Here is a 15994-nt window from a genome sequence, read left to right on the forward strand (position 1 = left end):
GGTCGGCTCCGTCTTCAACATCACCGCCATCGCCGTCGACCGCTACTGCTACGTCTGCCGCAGCGTGACCTACCACCGCCTCTGCCGCCGCCGGCACGCCGCCGTCTACGTTGGCCTCGTCTGGCTGCTCACCCTGCTGGTCCTTCTGCCCAACTTCTTTGTGGGGTCCCTGGAGTACGACCCGCGCGTCTACTCGTGCACCTTCGCGCAGACGGCCAGCGCCGGATACACGGCGGCCGTGGTGCTCGTGCACTTCCTGCTGCCCGTGGCTGTTGTGTGTTTCTGCTACCTGCACATCTGGGTGCTGGTGCTGCGTGCCCGCAGGAAGGTCAAGGCGGAGAGCAAGCCACGCCCATGGTCTGGTCGCGTGCGGAGCTTTCTGAGCATGTTTGTGGTCTTTGTGATCTTCGCCATCTGCTGGGCGCCGCTGAACTGCATCGGCCTCGCCGTGGCCATTGACCCCGAAGAAGTGGCTCCCCGGGTGCCAGAGGGGCTGTTCGTCTCCAGCTACTTCCTGGCCTATTTCAACAGCTGCCTGAACGCCATCGTCTATGGGCTCCTGAACCAGAACTTCCGCAGGGAATACAAGAGGATCATCTCTGCCCTCTGGAACCCACGGCGCTGCCTGCAGAACTCTTCCAAGGGCAGCCAGGCTGAGGGCCCGGGCAGCCAGCCTACCCCCGCTGATAGTGCCCGTGCCCCTGTGCAGGCAGATAATCTCCCACCTGATGCCCAGCCGGGCAACGCACTCAGGAAATGATGGGAGAGAATCCACTCCTCGGGGGAGGTCAGCCGCCCGGGCTGTGCCAGCCAGTCAGAGGACAGTGCGCAGCTGGGGGCCCTTCACCCTGTGGACGAGAAGCCCCTCAGCACGCTGGGGTCAGGCAGTCAGGGACCCCTGCAGGTCCTGGAGGCCGCGTCCCAGCGAGCACATCCGGCCCAGCCCGCCCACAGTCCGGGTGCGCCGGGGCCCGGTCCCGCACGGGCGAGGAAGGAGCAGAAGGCACAGGGGCCTGGGGTGCAAGAGGCAGCCTCCTGCCCACTGCTGCCCTCCTGGTTGGGCTTCCTGCTGCTTTCGCCCCTTCCCCTGAGGGGCTGCAGGAGGCCAGGGCTCCTCTGTGAGCGAGGCTGGAAGGAGAAGCTCTGCAGGGCAGGACGAGGGGTGCTCTGCAGGTGCCGCTCCGAGGACAGCGTCCTGCACCCCAACCCTGCCAGGATCTTCCCTACACATAGGTGTGCACACGTGTGCAAACCCACACACACCATATCACACACACACATCCTTGTATACACTGTGCCCACCACTCACATCACACTACAGACACATTACACACACACCCCATCACACACACACCCCCATATACACTGTACACCCCACTCACCACACTACAGACATACTACACACACACACAGAGCCCTATATACACTGTATACACCACTCACAGCACACTAAAGACATACACACACACACACCCCCTATATACACTGTGCACACCACTCACACCACACACATACTACAGACACGCAGAGCCCTATATACACTGTATATACCACTCACTTCAAACAACAGATATACCACACACACAGCCCTATATAAACTGTATACACCACTCATACCACACTATAGACACACTACACACCACATCACAAAGACACCCCTATATACACTGTACACCCCACTCACACCACACTACAGACACACCACACATACACATCCTATATACACTGTACACACCACTCACACCACACTACAAACATACCACACACACACCACATCAGATACACACACACCCTTGTATATGTTGTGCACACCACTCACATCACACTACAGGCATACCACACACACACCACATCAGATACACACACACCCTTGTATATGCTGTGCACACCACTCACACCACACTACAGACATATTGCACACACACACGCACACACACCCCTATATACACAGTATACACCACTCACACCACACTACAGGCATACTGCGCGCACACACACACGCACACACACACACACACCCCTCAGGCGTCTGGACTAGAGCCTACCCAGCTTCCTTTCCTGGTCCCACCCTGTTCAAGCTGTGTGACTTGCTTGTGTGCTTGGCAGACCCCTACCCTCTGTCTTCCTCAGTTGCTCCCATTTAAACAGAGACCGTGCCACCGCCTGCCCCCTCAGGGCTGTGTGAGGAGTTGCTGCGATGGCACGGCCTGAGAGTGAGGGCATGGCTGGCACTCGTCATCATTCCCTCGTCATTATTCTACCTACAGAGCGTGAAGGGTGACCCGGAAGGAGAGAAGCAGGGACCCGAGAAGACTGGAGTGGACGGAAGGGGACGGGAAGGTGTGTGTGGCAGTGGGGCCACCTCTGCCCCAGGGCCTTCCTCAGCCTGTGTATTCTCAGGGTTTTTCCCCCGAAACTTAGTTGCATTGGAATTTTATTACTGAACATTTGGTAATCATATTTAAACATCAGACATTTCTAATGTTTAGGGACCTTTAGTCGTCACTGTCGCTGCTAGAGGGCTTCTCAGGTGGTGCTGGTGGTAAAGAACCGGCTGCCAACGCAGGAGACACAGGAGATGTGGGTTTGATCCCTGGGTCGGAAAGATCCGTTGGAGGAGGGCATGGCAACCCATTCTCTTGTCTGGAGAATCCCGTGGACAGAGGAGCCTGGCTACAGTCCATGGGGTCACAAAGAGTCGGACACGACTGCGCAACCGACACACTGCCCAGTCACTGGGTCACCTGGAAGCTTGGGGGCTCCAAGTGCTGGGTATGTGTTATCTTATTTAATTGTTAAAACTCCTTGAAAAGGTATTACCCATGCTTGTACAAAGAAACTTAAAGAAGGTGTGGAGCCTGGGGCTCTTGTTTGTTTGTTTGTGTGTGTGTGTGTGTGTGTGTGTTTGACCTGGGAGGTTGTCAAACAGGAGATTTTGACTGTGCAGATATTGGGAAGGGTTCTGGGAATCTGATTCTGACCCTGGTGGTCTTTAACCAGACTGCTCAGAAAGTAGATGTTCCAGGTTTAGTGACTGAAAGGTTGGGATTCAACTGCCCAGTGTGGAAAGTCCCACCCAGGGAGGCCTCCCAGTCCAGACCTCAGACAGAGACACACAGGAATTCTAAGGCCTCTCCCGGGGCTGCAGCCGCTTTTCCCAGCTCTGGGCAGAGCCTGTGCTGACCGGGCCTGGCCTGTGCTTGCCTTCTGCTCCCCTTGCCTCCTGCCCCCAGGCACCAACTACAGGGGTGGGCTAGCCACTCCTGAAGTGAAGACAAGGGAGTGTTCCCCACCTTCTCCTCTTATCCTGTATCTTTTTGCTCTGGGTTGAGTGTGTGACACAGCTCTGGCTCAGTAAATACGGTTGAAGGAATAAAAGCTCGCTTCAGTTCGCTGGGCCCACAGACGTCGCCTGGCTTGCCAGGGTTCAGTGCTGACAGTCCACTAACTGGGACCTTTTTTTTCCCCACAGGTTTTGGTGATGGTCCAGAAGCTGAAAGAATGGAGGGATATGGGGAAACCCAGGGCATCAGGCATGTACATACTCATGTGGGATGGCTTCTCGCTGTGGACTCTGATTTTAAATAAAGATCATTATGATTTTGCTGCAATAGTGTGGGAACTTTGTTCACTCTCTGCCTTTTTGATGCTGGACAACCTGGTCGAAGATACCACTTTGATACCTTCATTCCTATCTGTGTTAGTTTGCTGGGGCTGGCATGAGAAGGTACCGCGGAGCAGATGTCTTAATACCAAGAAAACCCTGGACCTACCTTCAAAATGTTTGAGGCTAGTGTTGAACAGAATCTAAGGAAAGATGCAAGACTAGACTTGGGTAACTAGAAGTTCGACTGAGGCAGGACCACTCCCACGCCCACCACCCCCACACATGCGCATGTGTGCTAGAAGCCTGACAGAGCAGGTGGGCCCTTTTCTGAGCATCGGTGGTTTTTATCTCTAGCATGCCAAAAAATAAAAACATATGAGACACTCAAAAAGGAAAGGAGTTTCAACCCCTGGACAAAAACAGAGTCATCACAGAAGGAGAACTAGAGATAGTGCAAATGTTGGAACTAGAAAGTAAGGACTTTAAAATAGCTGAAAAAATACAGGTGTTATGTAGAGTTAAGTAAGTCAGAAAGAGAAAAACAAATATATATATATATATATATATTAATGCAGAGATGTGGAATCTAGAAAGTGGTAAAGATGAATTTATTTGCAGAGCAAGAATAGAGACACAGACAAATGTATGGATACCATGTGGGGAAGTGAGGTGATGAATTGGGAGATTGGGATCGGCATATATACACCATGTGCGCACGTGTGTGCTAAGTCGCTTCAGTGGTGTCTGACTCTTTGCGATCCTATGAACTGTAGCCCTCCAGGCTCCTCTGTCCATGGGGATTCTCTAGGCGAGAATGCTGGAGTGGGTTGCCATGTCCTCCTCCAGGGAATCTTCCTGACCCAGGGATCGAACCTGTGTCTCTTATGTCTCCTGAACTGGCAGGCAGGTTCTTTACCACTAGCGCTACCTGGGAAGCCTATATACACTATAGGTTATGTATAAAATAGAAACTATACATACTATGTAAAAATAGAAGGCTAAAGAGCACTGACTGTATAGGACGGGGAACTCTACTTAATGCTCTGTGGTGACCTAAATGGGAAGGAAATCCAAGGAAGAGGAGATTTATGTATATGTGTGGCTGATTCACTTTGTTGTACAGCAGAGATTAACATGACATTGTAAAGCAACTATATCCCAATAAAAAATAAAATAACTGAAAAACATGGATCAGGATGTGATAGAAAAGGTGGACAATGCATGTGAAAAGGGAATTTTAGCACATAAATTAAAATTGTGTTTAAAAATGGGAATGTTGAAATAAAAATGTGATAACAGAGATGAAAAGTTTATTTGAAAGGCTTAACAGGTACCTGGACAGAGTGGAGTAAAGGAACCAGAACAAAATTGTCACAGGAAAGGGGAGTGTGGAGGAAATCTGGAGAAAGACAATTCCCATCTTCGAAGGGTCCTCTTCTAGTGGAGCCACACAGGAAGCAATCGCTCCAGCAGCAAATGATTATGAGACTCGTGAAACGCTGTCTCCCAGGGAACTTTGCCTGAACCTAGGTGTTCGGGGTTTTTACTGGAGCTCAGGCATATGGGCACCCTGTGCTTGGCATGGGTCAAAGCTCTGGATTCCCCAAAGGGAAGCTGGTGTTCATCACGAGAAACACTATTTGTATAAATAATTTCAGTACAATGAGTCCCTCTTTCTGTTATCAAGTGGTGAGAAAAATCCAAGTGTCCAGATGAGAGCCAAGGACCAACCTCACAGACCTTTCAAAGGATGGCGATCTCAGACCCTGGTATATTAACCCTTTTTTACACATTCCTTAATGGCGAATTAGCTACATATGTCTTAAAATCCATGGGTCAAAGAAAAATCACAAAGGAAATAAAATAATTTATACTGAATCATTTATGTATAAGTAAAGCATCAGAATTTGATTTAGTGCTGTTTTCAGTGCCATTTATATTTCAGTTGAAGACGTCAGCACTGGGCCCTGCCCGTGACCAGGGCAAAACAACCTCATTCTAAAAGTGCTTTTAAAGATGTCCAAAAGTTTTAAGGAGAACAAGTCAAAGGGAATATAAAATCCTTTTTTTTTTTTCACTTTAGGCAAAAGTCTAAAAGTCAGATCTCTGTCAAAGTTCCGAATTGCATTTGGCTTTACAAAATCGACTTTTTCTGGTTCTTTTCAAAGTCACTGATTCTTTTGTAGTCTCTTTTGTAATCTTTACACACAAATACACACTCAAGGTCCACACATCAAAACGTATCAGCTTAGGTGTTCTGGGGTTGTTCTTTCCTGTTGTTAAGCGGTCCTTCTTATCTCTGTCTTTAGTACCCTTTGTTTGGTGTGTTGAGATATTCATCTATCTCTTCCCCTTATTATGGCTGAGATGGTCAAGAATCTGCCTGCAATGCAGGGGACCTAGTTTCAGTCCCTGGGTCAGGAAGGTCCGCTGGAGAAGGGCACCGAAACCCACTCCAGTATTCTTGCCTGGAGAATCCCCATGGACAGAGGAGCCTGGCGGGCTACAGTCCATGGGGTCACCAAGAGTCGGACGTGACTTAGGGACTAACAGTTTCACTTTCACTTTTCACTCCCCCTATTATAAATCACCTAGAAATGTGACCCGGCACTTGGGTGCCTATGGATGGGGCGGGGATCCTACCTGAGCAGAACTCAGGCTGGGATGAGCTGCTGGAGGAAAACAGCACAGCAGGAACTGGACCCCGGCCTCTGGACACGGTCCTTGCTGTGCGTAGCTCCCTTGTATCCAAGGAAAGATTGGGCTAAACAGACGAGGATGGATGGAGCTGACACAGTCGTGATGGAAACAAGATAGCATAGGAGGGTGTCTAAACCCTGAGAGAAAAATCACCAGAAGTGCGTGGGAGGAGTCCGACACCTGGGGCCTGCATGCTGGGACGGGGACACAAAGAAGCCACTGCCGGGCCTTCCTGGCCTCGTCGTGTCCTCAGCAGGCTGTGGGCATCTCAGGACTTGAGCCAGGTTAAAGGCGTAGAAGTCTGAGGGTGCCCTCTACTCCTTCTCCTCCTCTCTACACTGTCACCATAACAACCACATCCTATGACAAGGGGCAGCGCTGGCATGGGAGAGAGGGAAGAAGCAAACCGTCCCAGTGACTCCCATCTGGCTTAGCCTCAGATTCCCAGGCTAATTCTCTTCCTGTCAGCTTTCAGTCTCTTGAGATGATATCTACTTGTGAGTTACCGAACTCTCCAGCTAAAGATAAGGACCAGTTCAGGGGTGTTTATTTCATTCTCTCCAAATATTAACTGATGAATTGATATTAAATGAATATGAAATACAAATTTGGGTAAAGACAAAGGTGAACATTCCTAAGACAAAAGGAAATGATTTGTTCTTTCTCAGTCCGTAAGAAAATGCAGACAGACAGTGGGTTGTACCCTGGAGGCCAAGTGGAAACGAACTGTTTTCTAAGCATATTTGCTTCCAGATCCTTGTTACTTAAGTGGGGACCACCTCCTATGCCCATCTGATTGGAGTCCTTTTCAAGAGCCCTTGATGGGTACTGCCTACCCCACTAATTATTCCTGTACCATAGCCAAGGTAATTGTTTAGAACTGGCTGGGCCTAAAGTTGTATTTTAGACCTCAAAAAGGTGACGTCTCCTCTCGGAATTTCAGCCAGGTCTCCCAGATTAGGTTATTGGAATTTAAAATGTAGCCTGGGATTAAATCTCCTTTATTTGGGTGACTCAGAAAAATCTTTACAATTTATTTGTAGGCAACTTTTATTGCCCAGTTTCCTTTTTATGTTGCATACTCTGTTGACTGCTTTATTTCATTACCAACAAAAATCAATATGCTAGCAGTGTCTATGTGAGTAATTCTGCCTTTTGTTAAAGTTTATTTTTGGCTGTGCTGGGTCTTCGTTGTTGCAAGGACTTTTCTCTCGTTTTGGGGAGTGGGGTCCATTCTCCAGTTGGGGTATGTGGGCTTCTCATTGTGGTGGCCCCTTTTGTTGCAGAACAGGGGCTGTGGGGAACTCGAGCTTCAGTAGTTGCAACAGGAGGGCTCAGTATCTGTGGCTCCCGGGCTCCAGAGCACAGGCGCAACACTTGTGGTGCCGGGGTTCAGTAGTACACAGCTTGTGGGATCTTCCTGAATCTGGGATGGAACCTGTGTCTCCTGCATTGGCAGGCAGATTCTTTACCACTGAGCCACTAGGAAAGCCCTAGTCTGTGTTTTAAAGTGATGAATCTTTTATATTAATGTAGCTTGTATGTAACCTATCGCGTGGTATGAACAACCCCTCCCCCGTGTATACACTTACCACAATAGCCTGGATGTTAACAACCTTCTAAATACTGCTGTGGCTCTAATCTTGCTCTCTTCTCATCTCTCTTCCATAATCCAACCAGAGTGATTTTCCGAAATGTACAATGGTTGTTTGATTCTTCTATGGAAATCACTCTTGGCCTCTCCACGGTTATGAAGATCACAAGCTCTACATGATTCTTTCCCTCGCCCTTCTCTCCAACTGCCTCACCAGCTGCTCCATTGACTCTTTCTTGCTTAAATGTACACACCTAGCTGTGTAACTTGTGGAACTGTTTATAATATTTTGTATGAGAATGTAGCTCACCTCGTTATTTGTAGTACTGAAAAACTGTCTTCAGTTTAAGTATGTATCAACAGAATTATGGCTAAATAGACAACAGTTCATTATAAACTATGGAATACTATGCTGCTGTGCAAAGGTAGGTGTGTATATCCACAGGGAATTGTATCTGTTATACCAGTATCAAGCTTAATGAAAAAAAACACCAAATTGAAGATAATAGTATATAGTAGGGTGTCATTTCTCCTTAAATTAAATCTTCTTTGTGTGTGTTCATCTCCTTATAATGTTACAGAAAGTCATCTGTGGGGGTTCTGGCTGCTCGCCGCTCAAAAGCCCACAAGCAGGCCAGGTTGGTAGAAAAGAATGTTTGCTTTATTTCAGATGCTTGCAACTGGGGGGGCGGGTGGCAGACATCTGTCCCAAGGCTGACTCCCCCACCCTGACAAGCAGGGGTGAGAGGTTTCGCAGACAGAGTTGGGGGGGGAGGTTACATGCAGAAACAGCACCTCCATCCCTAACAGTCATCTTCAGCTGGCGTCGGTGGTCTGACCAGCATCATCTCGCTGATTTACGTAGAGTTCATCTTCAGTTCCAGGACGCACTTGTTCCCAGTTCTTTGGGGTCCATTCTCAGAATTGTGGCAGCTCAAGTCCTGGGTAAAGTCTGATCATCAGGTAGTTAACGTTTCACCTGGTATTTTGGTATCTATAAGACCACTCACAGGACATGGCTCAGAATATTATCTATAACCCTTGAGAAAGAACTAAAGGTCCTTGACTGTGCTTGATGACTGCGTTATTATTATTTAGTCTCCTTGGCTGTTTTCCTCTGTGTCCACATTTCTCACTTCTCTGATCAAGTTTATTCTTTGACTAAAGTTTTCCCCAGGCAAAAGGCATGTGGAGGACACGGTGGGGAGCAAAGACCATGTGGAGCTTCTCCGTTTCAGTAAGATGTATATACACAGTAGAAGTCTGGAAGTGAATTTTCCAAATTTTCACCGTTGGAAAAAGGGATGGACTGTGGTTGAAGGAGAGAGTCTCTCATTTTTCGCTTTATTTCTTTATTGTTTCTTCTTTCTTGGCTGCACCACATCTTAGCTGTGGCCTGTGGGATCTCTAATTGCAGCCTGCGGACTCTTAATGGCAGCATGTGGGATCTGGTTTCCTGACCAGGGGTCCAGCAGGGCCCACTGCATTGGGAGCACAGAGTCCCAGCCACTGGGCCACCAGGGAAGCCCTCTTATATTCTTTTTGTTCACAGGAAGATGTCTTATTTAGTGACAGTTAAAGATTAAAACATGTTTTTAAGTGTACTACATCACTAGGACTCTTGCCATCCGTCATGAGCTCAGTGGGCGAGGATGGCTTAGCCACAGCAAAAGAGGACGGAGAGCAGGGTCTGGATGCGCTCTCTAGGCCTACCTTTGCTAAGGAAGGGCTGGGCTGAGGTGGGTGTTGTTGCACTGACAGGAGTGGGAAGAAGCATTAATACATCCAACACCTAGAGTCAGGTATTCAGGGAGAACGGTGAATGGTGATGATTCGAGGCGAGCAACCACTGTCCATGGTCCGCAGAGAGGTACAGGGTATCCTCACCCCCAGGTGGCTGGCTAGGAGTGTGGACCGGAATGTGCTTGGCAGCAGGATCAGAGGCTTAACTGCAAGCCTCAGGGGCGAGGGATGGGCCTCAGCCCTTAGGGTGGAGCGAAGCGAGATGACAATAGAAAATGAGAACCTTTGGAGGACACACAGACTTGAGTCAGGGGGAATGACAGGGCCACAGCCATGGACCTATGAAGGAAGAGACAGACCCAGCTTCAGAACAGAGATGAGTGATCTGCTCACTTACAGCATGGCCACTGAGCAGTGGTGGGGACGGGGGAGAAGCAAGCCCACACGGTGGGGGGGCCGAGTGTGTTGAGCTCTGGATAGGAAGACTGGGGAGACAGATCATGGGCAATGGGAAAGCACTGAGGGCCTTAGCCTCATGGTTGGCTCTTCAAAGAGGCATATCAGAATGTGTTTGATCTTTGCTGTGGCTCTAAAAAGGAACCCACAATAATGGTGAAATGCCAGAAACAGTATTGACTCAATGTGAAGGCTGCTACAATTTCTGATAGCATTCCTCAGAATAGACTTCTTATTGTGAGGATCATTAAGAACTGAGAGTCTGGTCACGGTAACACACACTTCCACATTAAGTCCATCCATCTTGACAGCTCTGTTTCCTGAACTTTCCTGAAGCCAGTATCTACTTACGGTTGATGGAGTGGCAGGCAAAAGGATGAGACGCCAGTGCTGTTTTAGATTTATGACCTCCTTTTTCACCTGAGGTAAAAACTTCAGCATTTAGAGCACTACATTTTTATCTGATGCATGGGACTAGATTAAATGTTGAACTAAATGACAGATGAAGGTGGAATTAATTAATGTCAGTTCTCATATAAATTGCTCATGATGAGAAACAATGAAATTAACGTAAGTAGATGAGATACATCATCATTTCTCTTCATTTAACCAGCATGGAGGTAGACTAGGAGGATGACACATTGCATACATGAGAAAAATGGGCAGAGCTGATGATAAAGTCACATTCATTTCCTTTTCAAAGTAGTCAGGAGTGGTTCTCATGAAGCTTAAATACATATTTAATGTACAAACTAGCTCCATGCTTTCATTTCAAAGAAATCTGGCTTGTTTTACTTGTCAATAATATAACCTTTTGGAGAAGGAAATGGCAACCCACTCCAGTGTTCTTGCCTGGAGAATCCCAGGGACGGGTGAGCCTGGTGGGCTGCCGTCTATGGGGTCACACAGAGTCGGACACGACTGAAGCAACTTAGCAGCAGCAGCGGTAGCAATATAACCTTTTATTTAAGCAATGACTATTTGCAAGGAAAGTTGGGAGAAAGTTTCCATGGCTGAAATAGTAAAGCTAACCCCTTTCTAGTTAAGTCATGGATAGGATGTGTGCATGCATGCTAAGTCACTTCAGTCAAGTCCGAATCTGTGAGACCCCTTGGACGGTAGCCTGCCAGGCTCCTCTGTCCATGGGATTCTCCAGGTAAGAATACTGGAGTGGGTTGCCGTGCCCTTCTCCAGGGGATCTTCCTGCCCTAGGGATTGAACCTGCAGTTCTTATGTCTCCTGCATTGGCAGGCGGGCTCTTTACCACTGGTGCCACCTGGGAAGCCCCCTTGGATCAGATGTATTCCCTTTAAGTGTGGCACACATGGCAGCAGAAAACATTTGGCGTTTTTCCAACTTTGCTTTCAGAAGTCAAACCCAGACCTTTTCCTGGAAGGATGGCGTCAGATCTGACGATGGAGTCTACAGTTCTTTCCCAGTCACTATCTCCTTGACCTCTGCACAGAACGTGTTGTGTGTGCTTAGTCATTCAGTGGTGTCCGACTCTTTGTGACCCCGTGGACTGTAGCCCGCCAGGCTTCTCTCTGTCCTTGGGGATTCTCCAGGTAGGAATACTGGAGTGGGTTGCCATGCCCTTCTCCAGGGAATCTTCCCAACCCAGAATTCCCACATTGCAGGCAGATTCTTTACCATCTGAGCCACCAGGGAAGCCCAAGAATAACAGAGTGGGTAGCCTATTCATCCTCCAGGGGCTCTTCCCAACCCAAGAATCGAACCAGGGTCTCCTGCATTGCAGGCGGATTCTTAACCAGTCGAGCTACCAGGGAAGCCTATACAGAATGGGTACTCAGGGGCAAAGCAGGGGAGGCTCCTGATGCAGAGTGGCTCCAGGGACAGAGTATCACGTGTATGAGAGAGGAGAAGTTACCTCAAACTACAAAAACCTAGTGTGCTGTTAATAATGGTGTCACCAACTCATATGCAGTTGAAGTATTTTTAATATTCATTAAATAAGTATATATCTTCTAGGCCTGGTGTCGGGTGCTGAAGACATCAAGGTGATTAAGTCAAAGTTCCTGCCTTGGAGAAATTAATAGTCAGTGAGATAGACGTCTAACCAAGTAACATGGGAGGTTCAATAACAGAAAGGACGACCAGCTATAGGAGTTACATGCTTGTGGGAATTATAGAGACTGGCAGTGCTCAGAGTAGATAGGTCACAGGTCAGAGGGATCTGGGTGAGAGGCAGAGGAAGGTTCAAAAGTAAAGGCAAAGGCATTGATGCCTGAAATGTGTACTCTGATTTTTTTACTTATCAGGTGGTCAAAGGCTGAAAATGTATGTGATCCCGTGTGAGCAGGAAACAAGCCCTGTCATGTGCTGTTGGAGTGTAAACTGGCCTGAGCCCTACTGAGGACAACCTGGCAGATCGCTCGTGATTGCAAATGCACCTCCATGTAATCTAGCAATTCCTCTTTTACAAAGTTGTGCTACAGATACATTCATCCTTGTGCACAACACTAGGTTAATTGTTGCAACATACCTTGGGGTAGTCAAAGATTGGAAACACCTTAAATGTATGTCACAGGGCACTGGGAGAAGAAACATCAGTGCAATCGTATGGTGCCATAAGAAATGACAAGCCTCCTTGTAATTTGACACGGAACGATCTCCAAGACATTTTACAAAGGAAAAGCACAAGGTACACGATAGCAGGTAAGGAAGATGACTATTTGTGTGACTAAAGTGGACAGAATAAAATAAAGAATAAATAGAAATAATTCAGAGGGTAACAGGCAGGAAGGCTAGGGGTCTCCAAACTGAGGAAATAGCTACAAGTGTCAGACACTTTTTATCTCTCTGTTAAGCAACAGGAAGAAACAAACTGCAGGTGTCAGATTTTTTTTCGCTTCTCTATACAAATTTAAAAGGAGGTTTCTTTTACAATTCTGTGTTGCCATGATGACACCTGGTTCCACCTAAACTTAACTTTTCTCAAACCCTGAGCTAACCAATGCATTTTTCTCCAGTTCAGTTCAGTCGCTCAGTCTTGTCCGACTCTTTGCAACCCCATGGACTGCAGCACACCAGGCTTCCTTGTCCATCACCAACTCCCAGAGCTTACTTAAATGTCCATCGAGTCAGTGATGTTATCCAATCATCTCATCCTCTGTTATCCCCTTTTCATCCTGCCTTCAATCTTTCCCAACATCAGGGTCTTTTCAAATGAGTCAGCTCTTTGCATCAAGTGGCCAAAGTGTTGGAGTTTCAGCTTCAGCATCAGTCTTTCCAATGAACTTTCAGGACTGATTTCCTTTAGGATGGACTGGTTGCATCTCCTTGCAGTCCAAAGGACTCTCAAGAGTCTTCTTCAAGACCACAGTTCAAAGGAGAAATTCTTTGGCACTCAGCTTTCTTTATAGTCCAGCTCTCATATCCATACATGACTACTGGAAAAACCATAGCTTTGACTAAATGGACCTTTGTTGGCAAAGTAATGTCTCTGCTTTTTAGTATGCTGTCTAGGTTGGTCATAACTTTTCTTCCAATAAGCAAGTGTCTTTTAATTTCATGACTGCAGTCACCATCTGCAGTGATTTTGGAGCCCAAGAAAATAAAGTCTGTCACTGTTTCCATTGTTTCCCCATCTATTTGCCATGAAATGATGGGACCAGATTCCATGATCTTAGTTTTCTGAATGTTGAGTTTTAAACCAACTTTTTCACTCTTCTCTTTCACTTTCATCAAGAGGCTCTTTAGTTCTTCTTTGCTTTCTCCCATAAGGGTGATGTCATCTGCATATCTGAGGTTATTGATATTTCTCCTGGCAATCTTGATTCCAGCTTGTGCTGAGGAGGAAACAGACAGAACAGGCTCCATCTTGAAAACTGGACTCCGTCTTGGGCCGGACTGAGGACTTTGAGCTATGTGCCCAGTATCTATGGAAACAACATACCAAATGGAAAACCAGACCCCTCTGATGGAAGAGCCCCAGGGCTCTCATTTAGACTCTCCATCACCTAAGAGAATACCCTAATTATCTGTGTAAGTGAATAGAATCATAAATTCTATTATGCTTACTGGGGTATGACCACAGGCCTATTGATAATTGTCCACTGTTAACTACCTAGGCTTAAGGCATATGAATCACGGTTAACTTTGATTGTATCTTTCTTTTCCTTTGTTCAGACTAGTTTCAGGGAATTTGGGGAGGTGGCACATATACTTAGAATATATAAGGTTTTCACAAAAACTCGTCAGGGTCCTCGGCTAAGAGGAGACTCTGCCTTGGGCCCACCCGTGTAATAAACTGCCCTCCACTATCTGCATTGTCCTTCTGAGGGAGTTTGTTTCCCAGAGTGCATGGCTACAACAGCGCTTCATCCAGCCCAGCATTTTGGATGATGTACTCTGCATAGAAGTTAAATAAGCTTCACATTCCAGGATGTCTGGCTCTAGGTGAGAGATAACACCATCATGGTTATCTGGGTCAAGAAGATCTTTTTTGTACAGTTCTTTTGTATAGTTTTTCTTAAGCTCTCTGACAATACACAGCTTTGACGTACTCCTTTTCTGATTTGGACCACTCTGTTGTTCCATGTCCAGTCTTAACTGTTGCTTCTTGACCTGCATACAGGTTTCTCAAGAGACAGGTCAGTAGTCTGGTATTCCCATCTCTTGACGAATTTTCCACAGTTTGTTGTGATCCATGCAGTCAAAGGCTTTGGCATAGTCAATAAAGCAGAAGTAGATGTTTTTCTGGAACTCCCTTGCTTTTTCAATGATCCAATGGATGTTGGCAATTTAAAGTCTTATTCCTCTGCCTTTTCTAAATCCCGCTTGAAAAGCTGGAAGTTCAACAGTTCATACTGAAGCCTGACTTGGAGAATTTTGAGCATTATTTTGCTAGCATGTGAGATCAGTGCAATTGTGCAATAGTTTGAGCATTCTTTGGCATTGCTTTTCTTTGGGATTGGATTGAAAACTGACCTTTTTCCAGTACTGTGGCCACTGCTGAGTTTTCCAGATTTGCTGGCATATTGAGTGTAGCACTTTCCCAGCATCATCTTTTAAGATTTGAAATAGTTCAACTGGCATTTCATCACCTCCACCAGCTTTGTTTGTAGTGATGCTTCCTAAGGCACACTTGACTTCACATTCCAGGATGTCTGGCCCTAGGTGAGTGATCACACCATCGTGGTTATCGGGTTATCTGGGTCAAGAAGATCTTTTTTGTATAGTTCTTTTGTATAGTTTTTCTTAAGCTATGTTAGTGAACGGAGTATTTGCTTTGGAATTTGCCTTTCTTCAAGATTCATGTTGATCGTTTATGGCCCGGGATGACCGCCTGGTGCCAGTGTTAGCTCAGTGCATGTTGTGGGTGAGGGGCCGGGTGCCACTCTGAATTTTAAGACATTTCCTTTCCCTAATTAACAGCCTGCTGATAGGAATATAACATACTGCTGAAGACTAGCAGGGGGGCACTGTTTCTGCCACCTTCTGATGTCTTTTAGAAGCTGTCTTTATCTCTTTTATACTTTAATAAAACTTTATTACACAAAATCTCTGAGCAATCAAGCCTTGTCACTGGTTCAGGATTGAATTCCTCTCCTTCAGAGGCCAAGAATCCCAGCATCTTTCATGGCTCAGCAACAACCTTTCTTAGTCAGTCATGCATAAGATATCTCTGAAAATGAACTAGACACATAAATGTACTGAATGAGAGGAGGGAAACTGGGAGGCATGCTACAGAAGTGGATAGGAGGATGTTCATCGCATACTTTGAAAAAATAAGTTGTTTGACTGTTTGTCTTGGCTGCACTGGGTCTTCACTGCCGTGGAGGGCTTTCTCTAGTTACGGCGAGTGGGGCTACTCCCTAGCTGTGGTGTGCAGGCTTCTCACTGTGGTGGCTTCTCTTGTGGCAGAGCGCAGG

The 15994-nt window shown here is 46.9% G+C and overlaps 1 protein-coding gene across 1 annotated transcript in view; it reads left to right on the forward strand.

Annotated features, from left to right (window-relative positions):
- The window catches only part of MTNR1B (melatonin receptor 1B), a 63789-nt gene that overhangs the window by 18517 nt on the left and 29278 nt on the right, over positions 1-15994 (forward strand). The window contains exons 7-8 of the mRNA XM_010855187.1: positions 2-740; positions 2176-2340. Coding sequence (XP_010853489.1) covers positions 2-740; positions 2176-2340 — 904 coding nt within the window. The remainder of the gene's footprint in view (position 1; positions 741-2175; positions 2341-15994) is intronic.

The sequence above is a fragment of the Bison bison genome, unplaced genomic scaffold (assembly GCF_000754665.1).
Source record: "Bison bison bison isolate TAMUID 2011002044 unplaced genomic scaffold, Bison_UMD1.0 scf7180017864356, whole genome shotgun sequence".
Classification (NCBI taxonomy): Eukaryota; Metazoa; Chordata; class Mammalia; order Artiodactyla; family Bovidae; genus Bison; species Bison bison.